General features: G+C 33.2%; 1 protein-coding gene and 1 long non-coding RNA gene across 2 annotated transcripts; one reads left to right on the top strand and one right to left on the bottom strand.

Moving 5' to 3' along the window:
* Positions 1–913: 913 nt before the first annotated feature.
* Positions 914–2515, bottom strand: LOC125576271. The gene is made up of 2 exons (XR_007314703.1): positions 2126–2515; positions 914–1191 (listed from the first exon to the last, which is right to left on the bottom strand). It is a non-coding gene; the product is annotated as an uncharacterized LOC125576271 (long non-coding RNA).
* Positions 2516–17083: 14568 nt separating this feature from the next.
* On the top strand, positions 17084–21174 carry LOC106353848 (protein NRT1/ PTR FAMILY 3.1). Its single transcript, XM_013793659.3, has 5 exons — positions 17084–17312; positions 17400–17617; positions 17787–18022; positions 18613–18936; positions 20179–21174. Exons 1-5 carry the CDS (start codon positions 17210–17212, stop codon positions 21086–21088), a joined length of 1791 nt encoding a protein of 596 aa, XP_013649113.1. The 5' UTR covers positions 17084–17209; the 3' UTR covers positions 21089–21174.
* The last annotated feature ends 700 nt before the right edge of the window (positions 21175–21874 follow it).

Below are 21874 nucleotides of genomic sequence, written 5' to 3'. Positions count from 1 at the left end.
TACGGCCCGCATCACATCTAATCTGTTCATCAACTCTCGTGACTTCCTCTGCAGCTTCATTTTTTTTTTCCATGCTTGCTTTTTTCTTCTAAAATCTTTAAATTTTAGGGAGAATTTGGTGAATATTCATAAGAGACTTACAAATAAGAATATGTCCATTCTACAGTGTAAGGCTCTAGATGTGACAAGTTTCGCCCAAAATTGCCCGTAATGGCCTTACTAACGCGTAACGCGTGCACGTGTGAATATGCGCGAAAGCAAAATATATGTACTAAAAATAATATATTATATACCATTTAGGTTGTGCAGAATAGACTGTCTGATACAAAATAATACTAGAAACTTTGAACAGTGTGAGGGGCATAAGGCATGTAGGAAATGATTAGCAACCTTATGAATAGTATCGGCATATGTAACCTTACCTTTTGTGTTAGATAAATGCAATGCTCCTATGCCCATCACATTTTCTCTTTAAGTGGAGACTGAACTCACAAAGTGCATATGTAATGAACAAATGGTTAACATTAGAAGCATGCTCAACATGGGCAACATAACTAGCAGACTGTTGTCCTATCAACGGTCAACGCCACATATACTATATTACATGTAGTATGTACGCATAAGAGCAAACACATCAAGGAAGACCACTTTCGAGAGGGTTCACAGTGACTATGCTTTGTTTAATAAATTCGCATGTATAGAGGGAATTTGAAGGAAAAAATGAAAGGAGGCCACTATGTGTACGTTTAATGACCTGCCAGGGAAGGAGTTAGGCAACTATATATGATTGGCCATCACAACCCTGTTTTCTTTTTCATTTGAACGATATACTATAATATAAATGACATAGTATGGTAATTGATGTTAAATATTTTTAAATATATAATATGTCAGAAATGTTGAACAAAAAGAAGGTGGACAATTATTAGTCTGGCGATTGAACAATTATACAGTTAATGGAAACATATAAATAAGTCATAATCTTAATAGCCGCTTAGTACATAAGTAAAACATAGGGGGTCGAAGCACCCGAGGTTTTATGGGAGTTGTTTGGGGTGGAATGTCGCGAAGAATTCAACATCATATGTCCTTGCTGCAATTGCTAGTGCCTCTTCCGTCAGATGCGCACATGATTCAGGGACTGTTTAGCATTCATTTATAGGAGCACAAGAGATGCAACACACGATGGTCCTGGAAAATATAAGCAACATCAGTGAATCTAAAAACAAATGGGTGACTATTGGCAGTTATTCTATTTACCTATCCATCATAGAATAGACTTCAGTTTCGTGTTTGTTCACACATATGTGAACGGTAATACTATATTATAAATACCATTGCTATTGGTCTCCATTAACTAGATGATATTTTTGGGAGGGGGGGGGGTGGGAAAATCGGGTAACTAGACTATAAACGGCAGCCATAAAGTATAAGAATGACTTCACGGTATATGGCACTTGCTACCCCACAGCAAGTGCATTCACAACATACAACAAATTACCTAAATCAAAACCATGGCTGAAGGCCGAAGTTCTTTGCCCCATTTCACCTATTTGGATAAATTTAGTATAACTATACTATGCACTTCTACCATATATAATAAGCAAACCTTTGAATCATATGTCACTTTCCACCATACTTAAAACGAGTATTATAGACGATGTTATGTTACATCTACCCTTACCATAAATGTAATCACAACACAAAATTTTCTAATATACTCCTACCATTTCACATATAGGCTAATAACCCTTGCACATCAAACAACACAATAACAGAAGTGCAAATGACTATATTTCAGAGCTCACCTAAAAATAAAACCTATTTCAAGTGTTACCGGATAAGTATACTATTTAATTTATTCATATAGTATAGGCATCTCTTACAAATCACTATTCATTGTCTCCCCCACAACCGTATGTTCTCCATCAGATGTTTCAATAAACAGTCCTACACTTGGCTAGTTCCTAGTTTCATGCTAAAATATTCAACTCATGCATACAGTTCCCCAATTAAACATTTTTCCTCTTCCTCTGTTACTCCCTAGAACGACGGCTCCGATTTAATTGCAAATCTGGGTTCATCGAAAACTGATGATTTGTCAACTAACGCTATTCAATCTAACCTTGCTTCATGGCTTTCCGCTCTGCAACCGCTCGCGCTGCCGAGAATCTGCAATCGCTCCCTCTACCTTAACTATCATTGTCCCTTTGGAACCCTAACTTTTTAATTGCCGTCTCACAAAGCTCAGAAACACCGTTTTGCGATTCGCGACCACTTCTTACACACTTTATTGCGATTTCAAAACTCTGTCTTCTGTCTCGCATGCGTGCGTTTCAACAGCAAAACTGCATTTTCAGTTTTCTAGTTAAACAGAAGAAGCAAACTATCCACTTTCCACGCGCAAATGAGGGTATTTTCGGATAATTACAAAACATTATATAATATATCATAGCCATGTCAGTCTTATGGTTATACACTTAATTTCTTGTTTCTTATGGTCATGGCCCCTAATTTCCCTAAATTTTATCGTGGTTGGGCCATTTACTTTTGGTGGAAAAGATAGAATATTACTGTCTCACTTCTTTAGTTATCAAATTTTAAAATTTTATCAGAAGGTGTCACGTGTGTTTTATATGTTTGTTTTTATAATTCTATTCTATTAAAATAGAAGTCACCGCTTCATTTCATTTGTGATATTTTAAGTTAGACCATTATTTAGAAAGTTTATAAATGTACATAACTTAATTATAAATATCTTTATTTATATTTATATTTAAAATTAAAAAAATTATTTAAGAAAATTCAAACAAAATCTTTTCAGAATCATTTTAAACTTTATTCCAAAAATTGATTAATTTAAACTTTTAGTTATCATTAAATATAATCAGAAATTTCAATTTAATTTAGTTTGATATATAAAGGAAAAATAAAAATAAAATAAAATATTTTAATGATAATAACAACTTAAAATGATTACTTTTCAAAAATACACTTTACAAAGATTTTAAAAAGATTTTGTTGGAAAGCGATATCCATTTCTATTTCACCTTGAAAATAAAAATATCTTATTTATTAAACATATATAAATCATGACTTATTACATGCGTGAATTTTTAATTTAAACTATCTCTTAAATGTCACAATTTTAAATGTTTCTATCATGTAACATTACAATTTATGTCAATAATTTTTAACACATATATTATATTCTTATTAATGGTTAAATTTTAATTTACACTCCCTTCATAGATGGAACATTTAACCTGTTTACATATCGTATATATAGCTTTAGTCAACTATTATTAGCGTTGGTATATTCCAATGAGTTAAAAACTATGTCATTTTATTATTTAAAAATATATCAAATTGGTTTATTAACCACTAATTGTTGAAATATGTTGTGGAAACCCATAGCTGAACCAATGAGAACACAATAATTTGGTCGATATTGCTGATTAATGATTACTTAGTTCAACACAAACTAAAATTCATTGTTTAATTGATCATCGTTGTTATTACAATAGTTGTGACAAAAAACCGCATAACAAACATGGCTAGAAAGTAGAAGTTTAAACCCTACAAGTAGTATTTTAGAGATTTTTTTTTTTTTTTGTAATCCATATTGTATAACCTCTACTATATTATGGATTTATAATTTAGGATTTTGCTAATTGTTGCGTGGCATAACTTTGTATGTGGTGTGTCCTAATGTTTTATGAGGCTGAAAAGGTCTCACATGTTTTAGGATAACATGGAGTAAGAACACACATCACATATCATCGTATAGAGAGGAACTTTGTAAATAAGATTCCTTAATTTTACAAAAAGATGAGACACTTTAATATACACAACAAAGGATTGTTTTAGGCAAGTACTATCTCTAAAAGAAAATTATAATAAACAAAGAAAATTATAAAATAATATATATTGAAACTTAAGATATCTATACAAAAATATTTAATATATTAGATAAGTTTACCTGGATATCTCAAATTTCAAATACTTATTATATTATGTTCATAAATTAATATATAATTTTATTTGTTTATTTATTTTTGTAAGAATTGAGATACTAATGATCACGATTTGAAATGGACAGTCGAGAAGAAAATACAATCTCACTTTAGAAACTGCGATTCTGAGTGGCGTGGACCAATCTTTAGGATTATAACATCATCCAATCTTCTAAGAATTGCTCGAGGTTCTAATAGAATAGGGTTTTCTTAGAATAAAAAAAGGATAAAAATAATCAAAAGAGGAGAGAGATAGTAGAATAGGGTTTTTTATTAGACAATCTCCAATGAAACTCTATAATTACTCAATTTTTTTTCTAAAGTAAAATAATTTTATTATAGAATTTATTTCGTTCTCCACTCTGTTTTACTATAAAATATTGTAAAATAGAGTGATTATATAATAGAGTTGGGTTCCATTCCAATTATATTTTATTTTAGGACATCTCCAATAGTACACAATATTTTTTTTTTATATTTCACTCTAAATAGAGTAACTCTATTGTAAAGTTGGATTTGCTCCAATAGTTCACTCTATATTAGGGCATCTCCAACCCATACCTATTTTTTTCTCTATAATTCCTACAAAAATAGAGTAACTCTATTATAAAGTAAGTTTTGCTCCAATAGTTTACTCTATAATAGAGTTATTCTGTAATAGAGTTACTCTATTTTTCTAGATGGTCTGGTCTAATAGAATTACTCTATAATAGAGTAAAATATAGAGTAAAATTATTTTTTTTACAGAGTAATTCTATTATAGAGTGAACTATTGGAGTAAATCCAACTGTATAATTACTCTATTTTAGAGTGAAATATAGAGAAAACTATTGTGTACCACTGGAGATTGTCTTAGAGTGAAAAATAGAGTGGAAGTTGGAGATGTCCTAGTGGTGTTGTTCTATAATAGAATTATTCTATTATAGAGTAAAATATATAGGAATATTATGTTTTTATTTTTAAAACAAAATAAAAAGTAACATTCTTCTATATTCTACCGTAAAATAGAGTAAATTTATTATAGAATAACACCATTAGAGTAAGACCATCTCCAATTCAATTTTTTCCTCTATAATTATCACTAAAATATAGCAACTCTATTTTAGGCTAACTTTTGCTTCAATAGTTTCTATTATAGATGAAAAAATAGAGGGATAACACTTTTTCGTAGGTCTACTTTTTCATTCTATATTTGGAGTGAAAATGTGATATCCCTCTATTTTCTATTATGTAATAGAGTAACTCTATTATTGAATAAATAATTAGAGCAAGAACTATTTTATAATAGAGTTACTCTATATTAGTAAAATTATAGAGGAAAAATAGGTTTGAGTTGGATATGCCGTAAATCTAAATTTATAATAGAGTTAATCTGTTTTAGAGAAAAATATAAAGCAAATTATAGAATTTCATTGGAGATACCCTTAAAACTTTTTAAAAATTCACTAGAATTCCATTTGACACTTGAAGACTATGGATTGGTTGAATTTTTACTTTATAGTTAACTTTTAGTTATCTAATTATAATTTATTAAAATATTAATTTTTTTGTTCAAGGAACTTTATAGTGTTTTCATTGATAACATTGCTCTAACAGTAATATCACAATAGAAAAATGGGAACACGTTATGTTTTGGCATTAAAGAAAGCATCGTGATGTCAGAATGATTTAACAATTTAATACACATATCGCGAGTACACTTCATTCACTTTATGATCACTTAATTGTATTCACAGTAATTTGTAATCATTCATGAAGAGATATTTTTGGAATGAAAGGAGAGAGAAAAGTCCTATATAAGTAAAAGTCATTGGGTGGCAGTCACTGGCACTAGAGTGGGTTTGGCTGTGCAAAAAGGTTAGAGAGTCCCCACAATGTATGTGATATTATCTGATTCCCAACTCTACTCTCTTGCAGTCCCTTTCTAACGCATGCGAAAATACTTCAACACAGACACTAGCACTCAAATTAAAATCATTTAATTATCTTTAAGAACTGGAGTATTCAATTTTATCTGTTATTGATCTATCGCTAAAGATGTGAAAACAAATTAAAAAAAGAAGCAGATACGTATTAACTTATGTGTTCACTAACATTGTATTGTTAGGTCTATACACAAAAGAGTACAGTATTACTACTAAAAAATAAAACAAACTGTACAAAACTGAGAAAAGGTGTCCAAAAGAAGATGTAAGAACAGATACCACAACAATATGATATCCATAAAACCTCGTTAGAAAATCATGGATCTTACTTTTTATCAGGTTTAATTTCTAGAAAGTTTACGTGTATAGTTAACACTTCTCGGTAAAGTACTAAAGTCCATTAGGTTTTGATAATTAGGGTTGATTTGGACTTTGAAAGCCTAGTTAATTAATGACGTTAAAAAAAAACTAGTTAATATCTCATGGTGAGTGAAACTCTCGAGTAACTTGACACCATTTTGACTAACCAAGTGGGAGTGTAAGAGTTCTTAATAAAAATAAAAATAGAGGGAGAGCGAGTTTACACCATGTCTCTGGACCTTTTATCGCTAGGCGGTCACCACCACTTTGTTTAAAGTCCATAGTTTCCATAGATTATGAAGACGCAAATTCACACCACTCTAAACAAGATCCAGTACTAGAATCATAAGAGAAGAATCCAATTAGGCAGTAGAGAGATTGTCAATAAATAAAAAAACCTAGACGACATGTACAAACAAGGAAACTTCAAGGACCAGGACTTAGAGGCGTGCAATTAAGTCCAAAGACATTAAAAAGTACTCAAGATAGGCATGTGCCTAGTGACACATGCACCAACGGTCGCATGACATCTTTTGAAGACAAACCAATCCCAAACAATATTTAGTATCACTGAAGTTCAAAATGGCAAAGCATAAGGAGTGAGCTAGATATTTATGCCGGCAATATACTTACAATAAGCATAGGATCTCCGCCGTTTTTACCAAGGTAAACGTTAAATTTGATTTGGTTTAAATGAAAAAAACTCCCTTTTCTTTCCAAGATTTATCTCTTTAGACGATAAATTTATCATTTGTATCTTTTCTTTTATGTGATGTGTATTTAGTTTCCTTTTCATTATTTTGAGACCCTAAATATTCAAAACTGAAGAGCTATTAATAAAAAACTCTGTATGTGATACTGTAAAGCATACCTTTCAAAATATTATCAATAAACTGAGATTTTCCTTTAGCAAAAAAAAAACAAAAACAAAATGAGATTTTTTTTTTCTTATCAATGATAAGCTTCTTATGTGGATCCCCCTTGATTTTTTGAGTTCACAGCTTTATTAAAATTTGTGTGGCATCTATTGATCTATTTAAGTTATTGATCAAGTCGTCTCGTCCATTAGGTTAAACCAACAAATATAATCGTTTGGCCAGTTCTTTGCACTACAAGAAAACACGCCGAATTCCGACGGAGATTCCGACGGACAACACAGCCGTCGGACACTTTGGACGGAATTCTGACCGATTTCCGACGAAAACAAAAAATCTGAAGTCGTCGGAATTCCGTCGGCTAATTCCGACGAATTTCCGAGAAAACATGGGTCGTCGGAATATTCCGACGACTTTTCGACGATATTCCGATAAACAATATAACCGTTGTAGTCGTCGAAAAGTCGTCGGAATATTCCGTCAAATTTCCGACGATATGCCGATGAAAAGATATAACCGTTACGGTCGTCGGTATTCCGTCGGTATTTTCCGACGAATTTCCGACGAACCAAGTGACCGTTGCCGACAAATAAATATGACCGTTTTATAGCCGTTCGAGATTGGAAAATACTGACGGAATTCCGACGGAATGCTTAATATCTGTCGGTATTCCGTCGGAAAGTCGTCGGATATCCGTAAGCAATTTCCTATAAATGCAACCCCTCCTCATTCATCTCATTCACACCTCATTCTCTCTTCTTTCTCTTTAGTCATAACAATTCCGTGAAAATCATGTCTTCAGGAGCTTATTATCGTTCGTGGATGGATAAACCTCATTTGGATCCCAACACTAATTTGCTTACGGAAGAATACGTTCAAGGAATTGGAGAATTCATGAGGCTTGTTCAACAGCAACCAGATGCAAAAAGTGGTATGTTAAGATGTCCCTGCTCTACTTGCAATAATAATAAGGTTATAAAAGAATTTGATGTTTGGACTCATTTGTATATGAAAGGGTTTTCACGTAATTATAAAGTTTGGTACCTTCATGGGGAAACTGGTTATGAATATGGTAGTACTAGCGAACCTCAGCCTGTTAGTGAACTTCAGCCTGATATTAGGTTAGAAGAACCTAGAACGGATATAGATTATGGTGTAGGTACTGAGCAGATGGTACATGATCATTATAGAGGGGAAGAACCAAATCCCGAATCTAGGAGATTTTTTGATATGTTAGATGCAGGAAAACAACCTTTGTATCAAAATTGTAGAGATGGTCATTCAGTCTTATCATCTGCAACTAGATTAATGGGTATTAAGACAGACTATAATTTGGCTGAAGAATGCATGGATGCGATTACTGATTTTGTCAAAGGTATTCTACCTGAGGATAACCTTGCACCGGGTTCATACTACGAGGTTCAGAAACTTGTAGCCGGTCTTCAACTACCGTACGAAGTGATAGATGTATGTATTGACAACTGCATGATCTACTGGAGAGCGGATGAGACACGAAATGTATGCAAATTTTGTGGGAAACCTCGTTATCAGGAGACGAGGGGAAGAGTTCCGATCCCGTTCAAAAGAATGTGGTATTTGCCTTTGACGGAAAGATTGAAGAGGTTGTATCAGTGTGAGCGCACAGCAAAAGCAATGAGATGGCATGCAGAGCATTCCACAAATGGTGAGATTAGACATCCTTCAGATGCGAAGGCTTGGAAACATTTCCAGTCAACATATCCAGAATTTGCGGAAGAGAGAAGAAATGTTTATCTTGGATTATCTACTGATGGTTTCAGCCCGTTTGGAAAGCATGGAAGACAGTATTCTCTATGGCCAGTTATCGTGACCCCGTACAACTTACCGCCGAGCTTGTGCATGCGACGAGAGTTTTTGTTTCTCTCAATTCTCGTCCCCGGTCCAGATCATCCTAAAAGATCACTAGATGTGTTTCTTCAACCACTGATATATGAGTTGCAACAACTATGGGCGCATGGTTTTGAGACATACGATGTTTCGTGCAAAGAAAACTTTCAGATGCGGGCAGTACTTATGTGGACAATAAGTGACTTTCCAGCATATGGTATGTTATCTGGATGGACAACACATGGGAGGCTATCATGTCCATATTGTCAAGATGACACCGATGCTTTCCAACTAAAGAACGGAAGGAAAACGTGTTGGTTTGACTGTCACAGACGATTTCTTCCACCTGATCATCCATACCGCAGGAGTAAGACTTCGTTTACGAAGAACAAGCAGGTGTTTGATGGTCCACCTGAGGAAGTTAGTGGGGAAAATTTGTTGAAGCAGTTTAGGGATTTTGATGCAGAAAGGACGCCAGATGTAGGTGGACATGAAAACATTCGAGTCAGTGCGGTTGGAGAGCTACATAACTGGCACAAAAAGAGTATTTTCTGGGATCTGCCATATTGGAAGACTCATCTATTGCGGCATAATTTAGATGTCATGCATATTGAGAAGAACTTCTTCGACAATCTGATGAACACAGTCCTTAACATCCAAGGTAAAACGAAGGATAATTTGAAGTCAAGGTTGGATTTAGTCGATATCTGTGATCGTTCTGAACTTCACGTTGATGAGAACGGTACGGCCCCTTTTCCCATTTATCGGCTGGATGGTGCTAGAAAAGAAGAGTTCTTTGATTGGATTACAGATAAAGTGAAATTTCCTGACGGATATGCATCAAATTTGGGGAACTGCGTTGATAGAAGCGAAGGAAAGTTTAGTGGCTTGAAGAGTCATGATTGTCATGTAATTATGCAGCGCCTCCTCCCGTTTGCTTTTTCAGCATTATTGCCACGTAATGTTCATGAAGCAATTGCAGGGATAAGTGTTTTCTTCCGCGACTTATGCAGCAGAGTAGTGACTGAAGAGGGTATTAATAATTTGAAGACAAACGCACCAGTCAGCATGTGCAACCTTGAGAAGATATTTCCTCCATCATTCTTTGATGTAATGGAACATCTTGCTATTCATCTCGCAAGAGAATTGGAACTTGGTGGTCCTGTGCAGTACAGATGGATGTATATTTTTGAGCGTTATATGCATCATCTGAAGAAGATGGTCAAAAATCAAAGCAGGGTGGAAGGATCTATAGTGGCACAGGTGATCAATGAAGAAACTGCAATCTTTGCTGAAAATTATTTTCCACCAGAAGTGCATACAAAACACCGAAGACCTGCTCGGCATGATGACAGAGGGGAGAGAGCAACATATCATGTTACTGTCCCAAGCATGTTCAAGGAAATAGGACGACTTAGCGGAAAATTCACGAAGCGCAGACTTACGGACACTGAGCACGCTCATTTGCAAACATATTTGCTCACCAACTGTGAAGATGTTCTACAATATGAGAGGTAAAAATATTACCTTTCATTTACAATATGAGAGGTAAAAATATTTTTTCATTGATATGTATAGGTATGTTACATCAGTTACCCTCGGGTGACGTACAGAGATGATCCATGGGTCACTGTAACGCAAATCAACCCAAGAGGACGAGTGGATGGAACTTCTGATGATGATGAACCATTGCAACCAGAGTCTACCAGCAACGCCCAGGCAGTTGAAGATTTGGCAAATGTTGAACTCGTTGAGGATTTGACTGAGTTTGGACTTGATGCTGTTGTACATTCGGAACCAGAAGCTGAGGTTGGGGAGTTTGATGAAGATTCAGAAGATTCGGATTAGTTTTTTTTTTTTTTTTTTTTCCATTTGGTCCGTCGGAAATCCATCGCAAAATACCGACGAGATAGCGACGATAAAGAGTTTCATGAAAGTCTGGAGATGTCCTCGGTAATTCGTCGCAATATACCGACGACATCCCGACGAACTAACCGAGTTCGTCGGAATGTCGTCGGTACAGTGCGACGAATTACCGAGGACATGTGTTTTTAAAAAGTCCTCGGTAATTCGTCGCAACATACCGACGACATTACGACGAACTCTGTTAGTTCGTCGGGATGTCGTCGGTATATTGCGACGAATTACCGAGGACATGTGTTTTTAAAACATTTCCAACATAAAAATCTATAAATTTGTATGCCAAAACTATGAAAATAATACATAATAAGTGTTTAGTATAGTATTAGATCGCAACCGTTCAAATATAACAATTCATAAAAATATTTATGTATGCATATCACATGTTTTCATAACATCTCATCTTAACACTCATATACTTATACAATCACATTCATCTAATCTTACACTACAAAAAATGTTGTTGTATAAATTCGTGTTATCAAAACATTTCTACTGTTAAATCTTTATGAAAATACTATATATATTATCAAAGATTTGGATTTTGCTTTTAGAAACTTGTAACCAACCCTTAAACACTAAAGTCGTCAGTATTCCGTCGGAATGAGTCGTCAGTATTCCGTCGGAATATACTGACGAACTTAATTCCGTCGGAATTGTAATTTACCCGGGAAAACCAAACCGCGTGAAATTTTCGCGGACCGCCAATTGATATATATTTAATGATACCGACGGAATACTGACGAACCCGTATCCGTCGGAATTGTTAAATATAATTACTCATCTTCTTCCTTCTTCGTTATTTCCGCCTCCGGCTCTCTCTCAATTCTCTCCGCAATTTCTCTCCCTTTCACGGCGATTCCGGCCGTTCTCGAGCCCCCATCACCGGCGGCCCCCATTCCGGCCCCCAATCATCTTCCCCAAACCCCAAATCATGTAAGAATCATCCCAACCTTGTTTTATCCCAATTTTTTAGGGTTTTGGAAGTTAGATCTCGGATTTTAGGTTGTTTGATTGAAAATTTTAGGATTGAATGGATAGTTTAGGATATATAAGTTAGGATTGTTGTTTGGATTGTTGTTTAAGTTTTTTTTGGAATTATTTTGTGTTTTTGTTAAAATTCAAAACGTTTTCCTGTTTTTAAAACGTTTTTTGATTTTTAAAAACGTTTTTCAAGTTTCCAATAATAAACTATGTATAATAAAACGTTTTTAAAAAATTTTAAAAATATTTAACAACATTTTTCTATAATTATAAAAATTTATAATTTTGTATACATATATATATATAAATCATGTATAATAAAAAATTTTAAAATTTTAATAATTTTTTACAAATTTCCAGTAATAAACTATGTATAATAAAACGTTTTTTAAAAATTTTAAAAATATTTAACAACATTTTTCTATAATTATAAAAATTTATAATTTTGTATACATATATATATATATAAATCATGTATAATAAAAAATTTTAAAATTTTAATAATTTTTTACAAATTTCCAGTAATAAACTATGTATAATAAAACGTTTTTTAAAAATTTTAAAAATATTTAACAACATTTTTCTGTAATTATAAAAATTTATAATTTTGTATACAATATATATATAAATCATGTATAATAAAAAATTTAGTTGTTTTTTTTAAACGTTTATAAAACCTTTTGTAAATATATAAATGAAAACATTAAAAATAGAAATGGTTTGAAAAGATTTTTGATAAATTAATTTTTTTTTAGGTCCGAGGATGTACCCCGCCCCGCAGCCCGTCTTCGACGTAGTTCGGTGAGCAGTTCCCGTGCATCGGGATCGTCTCACGAACAAAACTCGGTTCCCGCATATATTCCCGCTCCAGCTCCCGCTGCCCCTCCCGCTGCTGCTCAACAGGATCCGGGGGTCATGCCAGTTGATCTATTGGTTCAACAACCAGGTCGAGAGCATCTCCCGGTTCTCCATCCCAACCCACGACGAGGACATAGCACTTGGTTAGTATTTTTTTTAATTTGTAGTATTATGTTTTTTTCCATTAATTAACTTGTTAACTAACTTGTATTTTTTTTAAAGGTTCACCAAGTCGAAAAATGGCATTAGCAGGAGCATCAACCAGATGATGTACTCCATGCTTCGTTTTGGATATTCAAAGTGGAGTGTGATTCCTTTCGAAGAACGAGAGTTGTGGTTTCGTCAGTTTGCGGTAAACTCTTCATTTTTTTAAAGTATTTACATTTTTTAAAATATATTTACTTATTAAATTATGTTTGTTTTGTAGCAAGAGTTCAACTGGCACTCCGATCTCACGGAAACAGTCCGTAAGAAATTCAACGAAAAAGCCATGGACTCTTATACGAAGCAGATAAACGCGTGGAAGACAGTTTGGCAGAAGAACAAGAGGCCACGGTTCATCAACGGGACGGTGTGGGAGCAGTTGATAGCTCATTGGGAGAAGGAAGAAACTGCAGAGACGTCTTCTAGGAACTCCAAGAACCGGAAGAGCGATCGTGGCGGGAAAGGTATGTATGTGCACAACCTCGGCGCTTGCTCTATGTCTACTAAGGAAGATGAACTTGTAAGTTTTTTTTAATTATTTATCTTTATATTTTTTAAATAAATATTTTATATATTCCTTGGCTAATAATGGCGGTTTTTTAGATCGAAGAAAATGACGGTAATCCCGTTGATCGTCTCCAACTCATTAAGGTGGCTCACACTAACAAGAAGACAGGTCAAATTCAGGATCCCGTGATCAAAGGTGTCGTTGATTTGGTGGAAGCTGAAATAGCAACTCAATCTCAGCCTCTCTCTGATGACGGCGATTCTACGGGAGCTTCAACCAACTTGTCCCTATTGCAAATAAATGAGATGGTTGAAAAGGTAATTTTTTTTATTAATATATTTTTTTATAATGTCGATTACTAATTTGTCTATATTTACTAACTTTAAATATTTTTGTAGGCGGTTCCTAAAAGGAAAGGAGGCCGTTTAGTTGGGTTGGCCCGCCGTGCTTCTTCGTATCCGGCGTCTTCTTCGCAAGCTCCGTATGCCGATCCCATGATTCTCGAGGAGCTACATGACAAAGATGAACGGATTGGGGCATTGGAGGAGCAGAACACCACTATCCTTTCGGAGAATGCCACTATCCGTTCGGAGAATGCCACTATCCTTGCTGAGCTGGCATCCCAGAAGAAGTTCAACGCCGAGATAATGCAGAAGCTAGATCGTTTGATGTCTTCGAGTTCTTAGTTTTTTTCAGCTTTTTAAAACTGTCTGAATGTTTTTTTCTTTCGTTTTGCATGAATTTTAAATTTTCTGAATGTTTTTTTTCTATTTCGGTTTGTATGAATTTAAATTCTATAATATTATTAGTTTTAAATTTCAGATTTTATTTATTTATTAATTAATTTTTCATATAAAAAATATATATAAAAATGCAAAATTAATTCGTATTATTAAAATTGACATTTTCCGACGAACTAAGTTCTCGGTAAATACCGACGGAGTATGACTCGTCGGTAAATACCGACGGACTATGATTCGTCGGAACATACCGACGAATGGTGAGTCGTCGGAATTTACCGACGAATCGTAATCCGTCGGTATTTACCGACGAGTCATATTCCGTCGGTATTTACCGACGAATCAGACTCCGTCGGTATTTACCGAGAACTTAGTTCGTCGGAATCTTCGGAGGATCCGTCTCCGTCGGTATATAGTTTTTCCGATGAACTCTAGTCTCGTGTGTCCGCATCGGAATATTGTCGGAAGTTCGTCAGAATGTTATTTCTCGGTATTCGTCAGAAAGTCGTCGGAAATTCTGACGAAATTCCGACGAATTCTTTTTTTCCGACGAAATGATACCGACGAACGCCTTCGTCAGAAATGCGTCGGAATAGGCCTTTTCCGACGAACTTCCGACGATTTTGGCCATCAGAATCTCTTTGTTTTCTTGTAGTGATTGATCTCAATCAACTTATTCAACATCAATTTATCTTTCTGAATGAGTAGAAAATACCATATGATCTGCTACAAAGACTCCATCAGAACTCGTAAGATCATAAATTTGACCTCATATAACAGCTACTTGTAATTTTTATTAGTTGGTACTTGCTGTCCACAATTACTAAAAGTAAAACAAAATTTTATAAACTCCCTCAAACTTTAGTCACTCCCACGTGATCAGTTGATCACCAACACATTGATCATAATTTGTTCACGATAAACTAAGCATGCAGGCCGAAAAACTTAAGAAGATGCTAAAAGCCTAAAAGTACACTAGTTCATACGGTCATGGAATCAAACAACAGTTCATAAGAGAATTGTTATATTGTGTAATGTTTTTATATATATTTCAGGTTTTTGTCCAATAACTTAAGCTGGGACTAAACTAGGGATAATTTGCCAACTAGCTATATATTGATTATGACAATTAATAAATAATATAGTCATGGTAAATTAAAAATAAAATAACTAACCATTCCCTGCTGTTAGACACAGTGTTCTAAAAGTTGGGCTATGTGATGTCTAGGCGACATATCAGACCTCAACAAAATGATTTTTTTTAATGATATCTTAAAAATTGATATAGGTGTTCTAGTATAATAAATAATTCTTTATAAAACGCCTAACTTATAAAATGCCTAACTACCGTCTAACATTTTTCTAAACATTGATTTGACATGTGAGATAGACAAAAATATTCCTTACTTTCGTTCAACATATTGGCTTCAATGATAACCGACCGCTTCGCACCGCCGTCAACACTAACAAAAATCTCTACATATACCTATATATCTATATATTTTTGTTACTATTTGAACTGCACTGCATTTATCCCGCTGTTGTCCTGCACGTTACCATTCAGAGCCACTATATAACTTATAATACTATTTTGTAATATATAGAATATCATACGGTTTTAAAAGTATGAATTTATTATATAAACATGCAAAGCTACTTGTCTATTTTTAAAGGATATTTGCATGTCTCTTAAATTCAAATAGTGATACATGTATAATAATGTAAGAACAATTAAAAAAACTGTTGACAAGTATACTATTCTATTAAATTCTCATGAATCGTATGAGATGTAAATTACACAGTGGAATTTGTAAAAAAGTTGTGTCATATAGCTGATAAAATAAAAAGGATAACCATAATTGATCTAATCAACATAATAATATTTGGCACACTAGTTTATGTGTGTTCAATAATTCATGTATGTTTTGTTGTACTGTCATTTGTGTAACAACGAAACTAATATGATAAGTTCAAAATGTAATATAATCATATATTGTGAGTGAAAAATAATTAAAATATGCTTTTCTGTAAATCATATAAAAATGTTATATGGACTGAGTGTAAATCACAAATTTCAGAAAACCATCTTTTCACATTATCAAATAAGTAAATAGTATTTTTCTTAAAACTTCAGTACTATATACTACATCATATATATTACTATACTATATGTTGTAGGTTTGTACAAACCATTGCATTTTTAATGATACTAAAATTTGATAGATGAATCAACTTTAGAATAAATATACTAAACATTATATTCAAAAATATAAATCAAAACAAAGAGTAAATGTTTCAGTTATATAAATAATAAAAATTTGAAATTGTTGAAAGTATATAAAAATAAATTTGTTTTCTATAGAATAGTAGAAACATGGTATTATGTAGAATAAAACATGCATGTACATATTTGTATTAGAAATATGTATTTATTTTAGAATTATGTATTTATTTTGAAAAAAAAAAATTTAAATGTTCAGAATTATTTCATGTTTTTGAGTAAGATCAAAAAGTTTATTCTATTTATAATAAAAATTTGAAGTACATATAAAGAAATAGAGGATTTGAAAATGAAAAAAAAAACAAATAAATGAATAAAATGTGTGGTAGTTATTTCAAATAGACTATTTTATCACTGATACATAAATATACATAATATCATACCTTATACTGATTGATGGTCATTTACTTAAATAAGTTTTTTATGGTCATTTGATATAATTTTCCACTAAATTATCGTTGAGGAACGCGCAAATACGGTTTAAGTCTGCCTGCGAATCAGTAGACGTCACCATCGTCGTGTTCCTTTATAGACCTCATACGGACCAAGGCTAGTATAACGCACCCAGTAATATATACACCAAAAAAGCCTATAAATATTGCCATTTTCAACACTTACAAGTTATAACAAACAAAATACATAACTAATCATTACAAGGAAACACTCAACAACATGGAAGAGCAGAGCAAGAACAAGATCAGTGAAGAAGAAAAACAACTTCATGGGAAGCCAAGTCGAAGAAAGGGAGGATTAATTACCATGCCCTTCATCTTCGGTATGAGACTAGAAACCTTCTATACGATTATTATTTTGGTTTTGTGTAAATGAAACTGATTATCATTAATATTTGATGGATTATCAGCGAACGAGATGTGTGAGAAAATGGCGGTGGTTGGATTTCACTCAAACATGATAAGCTATCTAACAACACAGCTTCATCTTCCGTTAACCAAAGCAGCCAACACTCTCACTAACTTCGCTGGAACTTCGAGTCTCACTCCTCTCGTCGGTGCCTTTATCGCCGACTCCTTCGCTGGCCGCTTCTGGACCATCACTTTCGCTTCCATTATCTACCAAATCGTATGTTTATACATAAAGAACTTTTATTAACAAAACTTTACTTAACCTGACCATAGGAAACTCGGAATAAACCAAAGTTGAGTTCTTCTCGACGGTGTCTTAGTCAAATTTTCATTTTCTTTATCATAGTCTTCTAACGAGAAGTTGTAAACCGAATAAAAACGTACAGGGGATGACATTGCTTACGATATCGGCAATAATACCGACGCTAAGGCCACCACCATGTAAAGGAGAAGAAGTTTGTGTAGTAGCAGACACAGCACAGTTGAGTGTTCTGTATATAGCTCTTCTTCTTGGAGCTATCGGGTCAGGTGGGATCCGACCCTGCGTTGTTGCGTTTGGTGCGGATCAGTTCGACGAATCGGATCCAGAGCAAACCACCAAACCCTGGAACTACTTCAACTGGTAATTTATATTATTCACACCTTTTCTACTGCATATATATAGCAACAATTCCGAGTCCTTTCATAGAGATTGCATAGTGGTTTTTATTATTTTTTCAATTGGTCGTATAGATTATACAACATTAAAATATTTTTTGTATTAAACATTTGTCTGTACCCTAAAAACTATATACATGACTTTCTGATGCTGCTATTAAGTTAAGAAATGCATGTATTAGCTATTTAAGTCTTTTTGTATAGGTCAAGGACTTGCAAATGTTTTGATGGAAGCTCAATAAGGAACAACTTTCTTAATTATAGTTTTGTAAATGAAAATGAACTATTATACAACTATTAAAGTTTGCTAGAACGATTAAACTAAAGTAATAATCTAGATGTGTGAAGCTAATTTTTGAACTATGATGATCATGTGTGTTTTCTTTTGCCAAATAAAACTATTGTTAGCAAAAACAAACAAACTATGATCATGTGTTTGATGGAAGTAGAAACCCATGTTTTAAATATTACCTAGCTAGTAATTTTCTTCTAATTATCATTGTTGTTGCTTTAACCAGAAATAATGAAAATTTGTTGTTGTAATCAAATTCTTAGGTTCTACTTTATCATGGGTGCAGCGGTTTTAGTGGCGGTGACGGTTCTTGTGTACATCCAAGATAACGTTGGGTGGGGTGTAGGTTTGGGAATCCCAACACTGGCTATGTTCCTGTCTGTTATTGCTTTTGTCGGCGGTTTCAGGCTTTATCGTCACTTGCATCCATCCGGTAGTCCGTTTACCCGCTTGATCCAAGTGGCAGTTGCAGCGTTTCACAAAAGGAAACTGAGTATGGTTTCTGATCATACTCTTCTCTATTTCAATGATGAGATTGATGCTACCATCTCCTTAGACGGTATACTCACACACACCAAACACATGAGGTAATTAATAACAATCTATTGGGGACTCTTCTTCTTCAAATTCATATCGAAACTTCTGGTAATTAACGCATCGTGCACTACGATACATACCATGGTGATTTCGGAAGGACTAACATATAGTCGAATAATTTGTTTATATTAGAGATAAGTGACGAAAGATTTTACTATACAAAATAGTACGATGTTTTTAATAGTGCTAACTTATTATAGGCCTTTTGACTATCGTCATAGTTGATTTAGTAATTCAATTTATGTAAGAACAAGAAAAAGTATACTATGATTCGTTTGAAATATAAAGTTTAAACTATTTAAATACATTAATATTTATTTCAAGATTGAGTATTCATGTTACTAGTAGATAGATTCTAACAAATTTTGAAATTTTGAGATTAGATTTTTAATGATTTGTAATTTTTTGTTTTGTACAATTCTATTATTACCAATTTAAAGATTTTAAAGATTTATATTAAAATATTAGTTATTATTCATTTTATAATCTTATTAAATTTTATGTTACTGAAATATAATTTTCATAATTTTACTCAAAAAATTACAGTTTCAAAATTTCATATATATATATATATTCATAAAATTCTTGAAACCTGTGTCGAAAAACGTAAAAAAATATATTTTATTTTCTCATATAAAGGAAAACAGTAAAATTAAAATTAAAAATGGCGGAAAATTAATTTGAAACAACATTATCCAGAATAAAAAAAACTTATAAATCAAGACATAAATAAATTAAATCGATGTATAGAACAAAGATCATGAAACATTTGAAACAAAAATCAAGTAAAATTTTGAGGATGGGGAATTAGCATATTGATTCGCTTTCTAAATAATATATATCTAATACTAATATACAACCTAATAGAAATATATATATATAATACAAATAACAAAAAAAATGTAAATAAAATCATTATTAACAGCACAAAGAACTAATTTAGTACAAAATAATTATATTCTACGTAAAAAAGTTTCAGAATTTTCTCAGAAAACATATATATTATTTTGAAACAGTTTAACAAAAATAAAAATTTATGCAAATCCATGATAATAGATAGCAATTAACAAAAAACAAAAATACTTAAAATAATTCATATAATTTTTTTTAATTTTACTTAATTTCAATCATTAAATTTCACACAGATTCTGGTTCTAATAATTGCTTCTAAAATTAATTCAAATCATTGCATTTGTCATAAGCCTACTAACATATGCTTTTTATATTTATAGTTTCTTGGACAAAGCAGCGATAAAGACTGAGGAAGACAATTTGAAGTCGGGTCAAATCCCTAATCTATGGAGATTAAGCACAGTCCACCGAGTTGAAGAACTCAAATCAGTGATCCGGATGGGTCCAATCGGAGCCTCTGGGATCCTCCTATTCACAGCATATGCTCAACAAGGAACCTTCTCTCTTCAACAAGCCAAAACTATGAACCGACATCTAACCAAATCATTCCAAATTCCAGCCGGTTCAATGTCTGTCTTCACAACTGTTGCGATGCTCTGCACAGTTGTCTTCTACGATCGCATCTTTGTAAAGATTGCAAGAAAGTTCACTGGTCTCGAGCGAGGCATCACGTTCCTCCACAGAATGGGGATTGGATTTGTCATCTCATTAATTGCAACCCTCATTGCCGGGTTCGTTGAGATCGAACGAAAACAAGTAGCATTAGAGCATGGGCTTTTGGATAAACCACACACGGTGATTCCGATCTCATTTATGTGGTTGATTCCTCAGTACAGCCTCCACGGAATTGCTGAAGCTTTCATGTCGATAGGAAGTTTGGAGTTTTTCTATGACCAAGCACCGGAGAGTATGAGGAGCACGTCGATGGCACTTTTCTGGATGTCAATTTCGATCGGAAACTATGCGAGTACTTTACTTGTGACTTTGGTTCATACATTCAGTGCTAAACCGGATGGGAGCAATTGGTTGCCAGATAAAAATTTAAACCAAGGGAGACTTGAATATTTTTACTGGTTAATTACTTTGTTACAAGCTATTAATTTTGTGTATTATCTTTGGTGCGCCAAGATTTACACATATAAGCCGGTTCAGGTGCATCATAGCAAGAAAGTCAATAGTCCTGTTAGTGGTGAGTTACGGTTATTCAAAAAGAACTTAATTGATGCATGAGCCTATATATTGATTCTTGGGTATATAATGTAAAATCAATTGTAATATTTATAAATATAATAAAACTGAAAGAATGACTTTGGCCATTATTATTTTTAATAGTTTGTTTTATTTTACCTGGTTTAAAATATATTACATCATAAAAATAATAAATAAAAATTAATAAACTAATGATTTTTTCTTAGTACTAGAAACTAACCGAATAAAACATAATCGATAACACATTACTAGTGTTTCTAAAGTGGCATTTTTGAACCAAGATAAAAATTAGGTGTTTGCATACCGAAAAATAGCAAACAAACTTCTAAACCTTTGACCATAATATTGCAATATTCAGACATTTTAAAGATATGTTTTTCATTTGTTTTTATCGATTCTGTTCCGAATTAGCTTTTCTTAAGCTACTGTTGAATCAACTTGAATTGTAAAACACAAATCAGAAAGATAGCCACTTGATCGAGATAATTAAATAGAACACCCAAACACTAGATTTTAATCTAAAATTTGGTGATATAGTTGGAGATGAATATAAAGTAGAACACCAAAACACTAGATTTGGTGTTATTTTAACACCAAATTTAATATTATGATTGGAGTTGTTTTAAAAGACATGAATCCATCTTACATTTCATTTATGATAAGTCTTTCCAACACTGGCAAATTCTTCTTAGTGTTGCCCAACAATGACCATTTCGTTTAAATTGTCTAATTTAAAATCGTTCTTAAACTGTCTAAGCACAGTCCGTGGACACAAACGCTAGAGCGAACTTCTCTGATGATGTAGAA

This window comes from Brassica napus, chromosome A7, assembly GCF_020379485.1.
Source record: "Brassica napus cultivar Da-Ae chromosome A7, Da-Ae, whole genome shotgun sequence".
Lineage (NCBI taxonomy): Eukaryota > Viridiplantae > Streptophyta > Magnoliopsida > Brassicales > Brassicaceae > Brassica > Brassica napus.
This window is presented reverse-complemented; position numbering and strand designations above follow the sequence as displayed.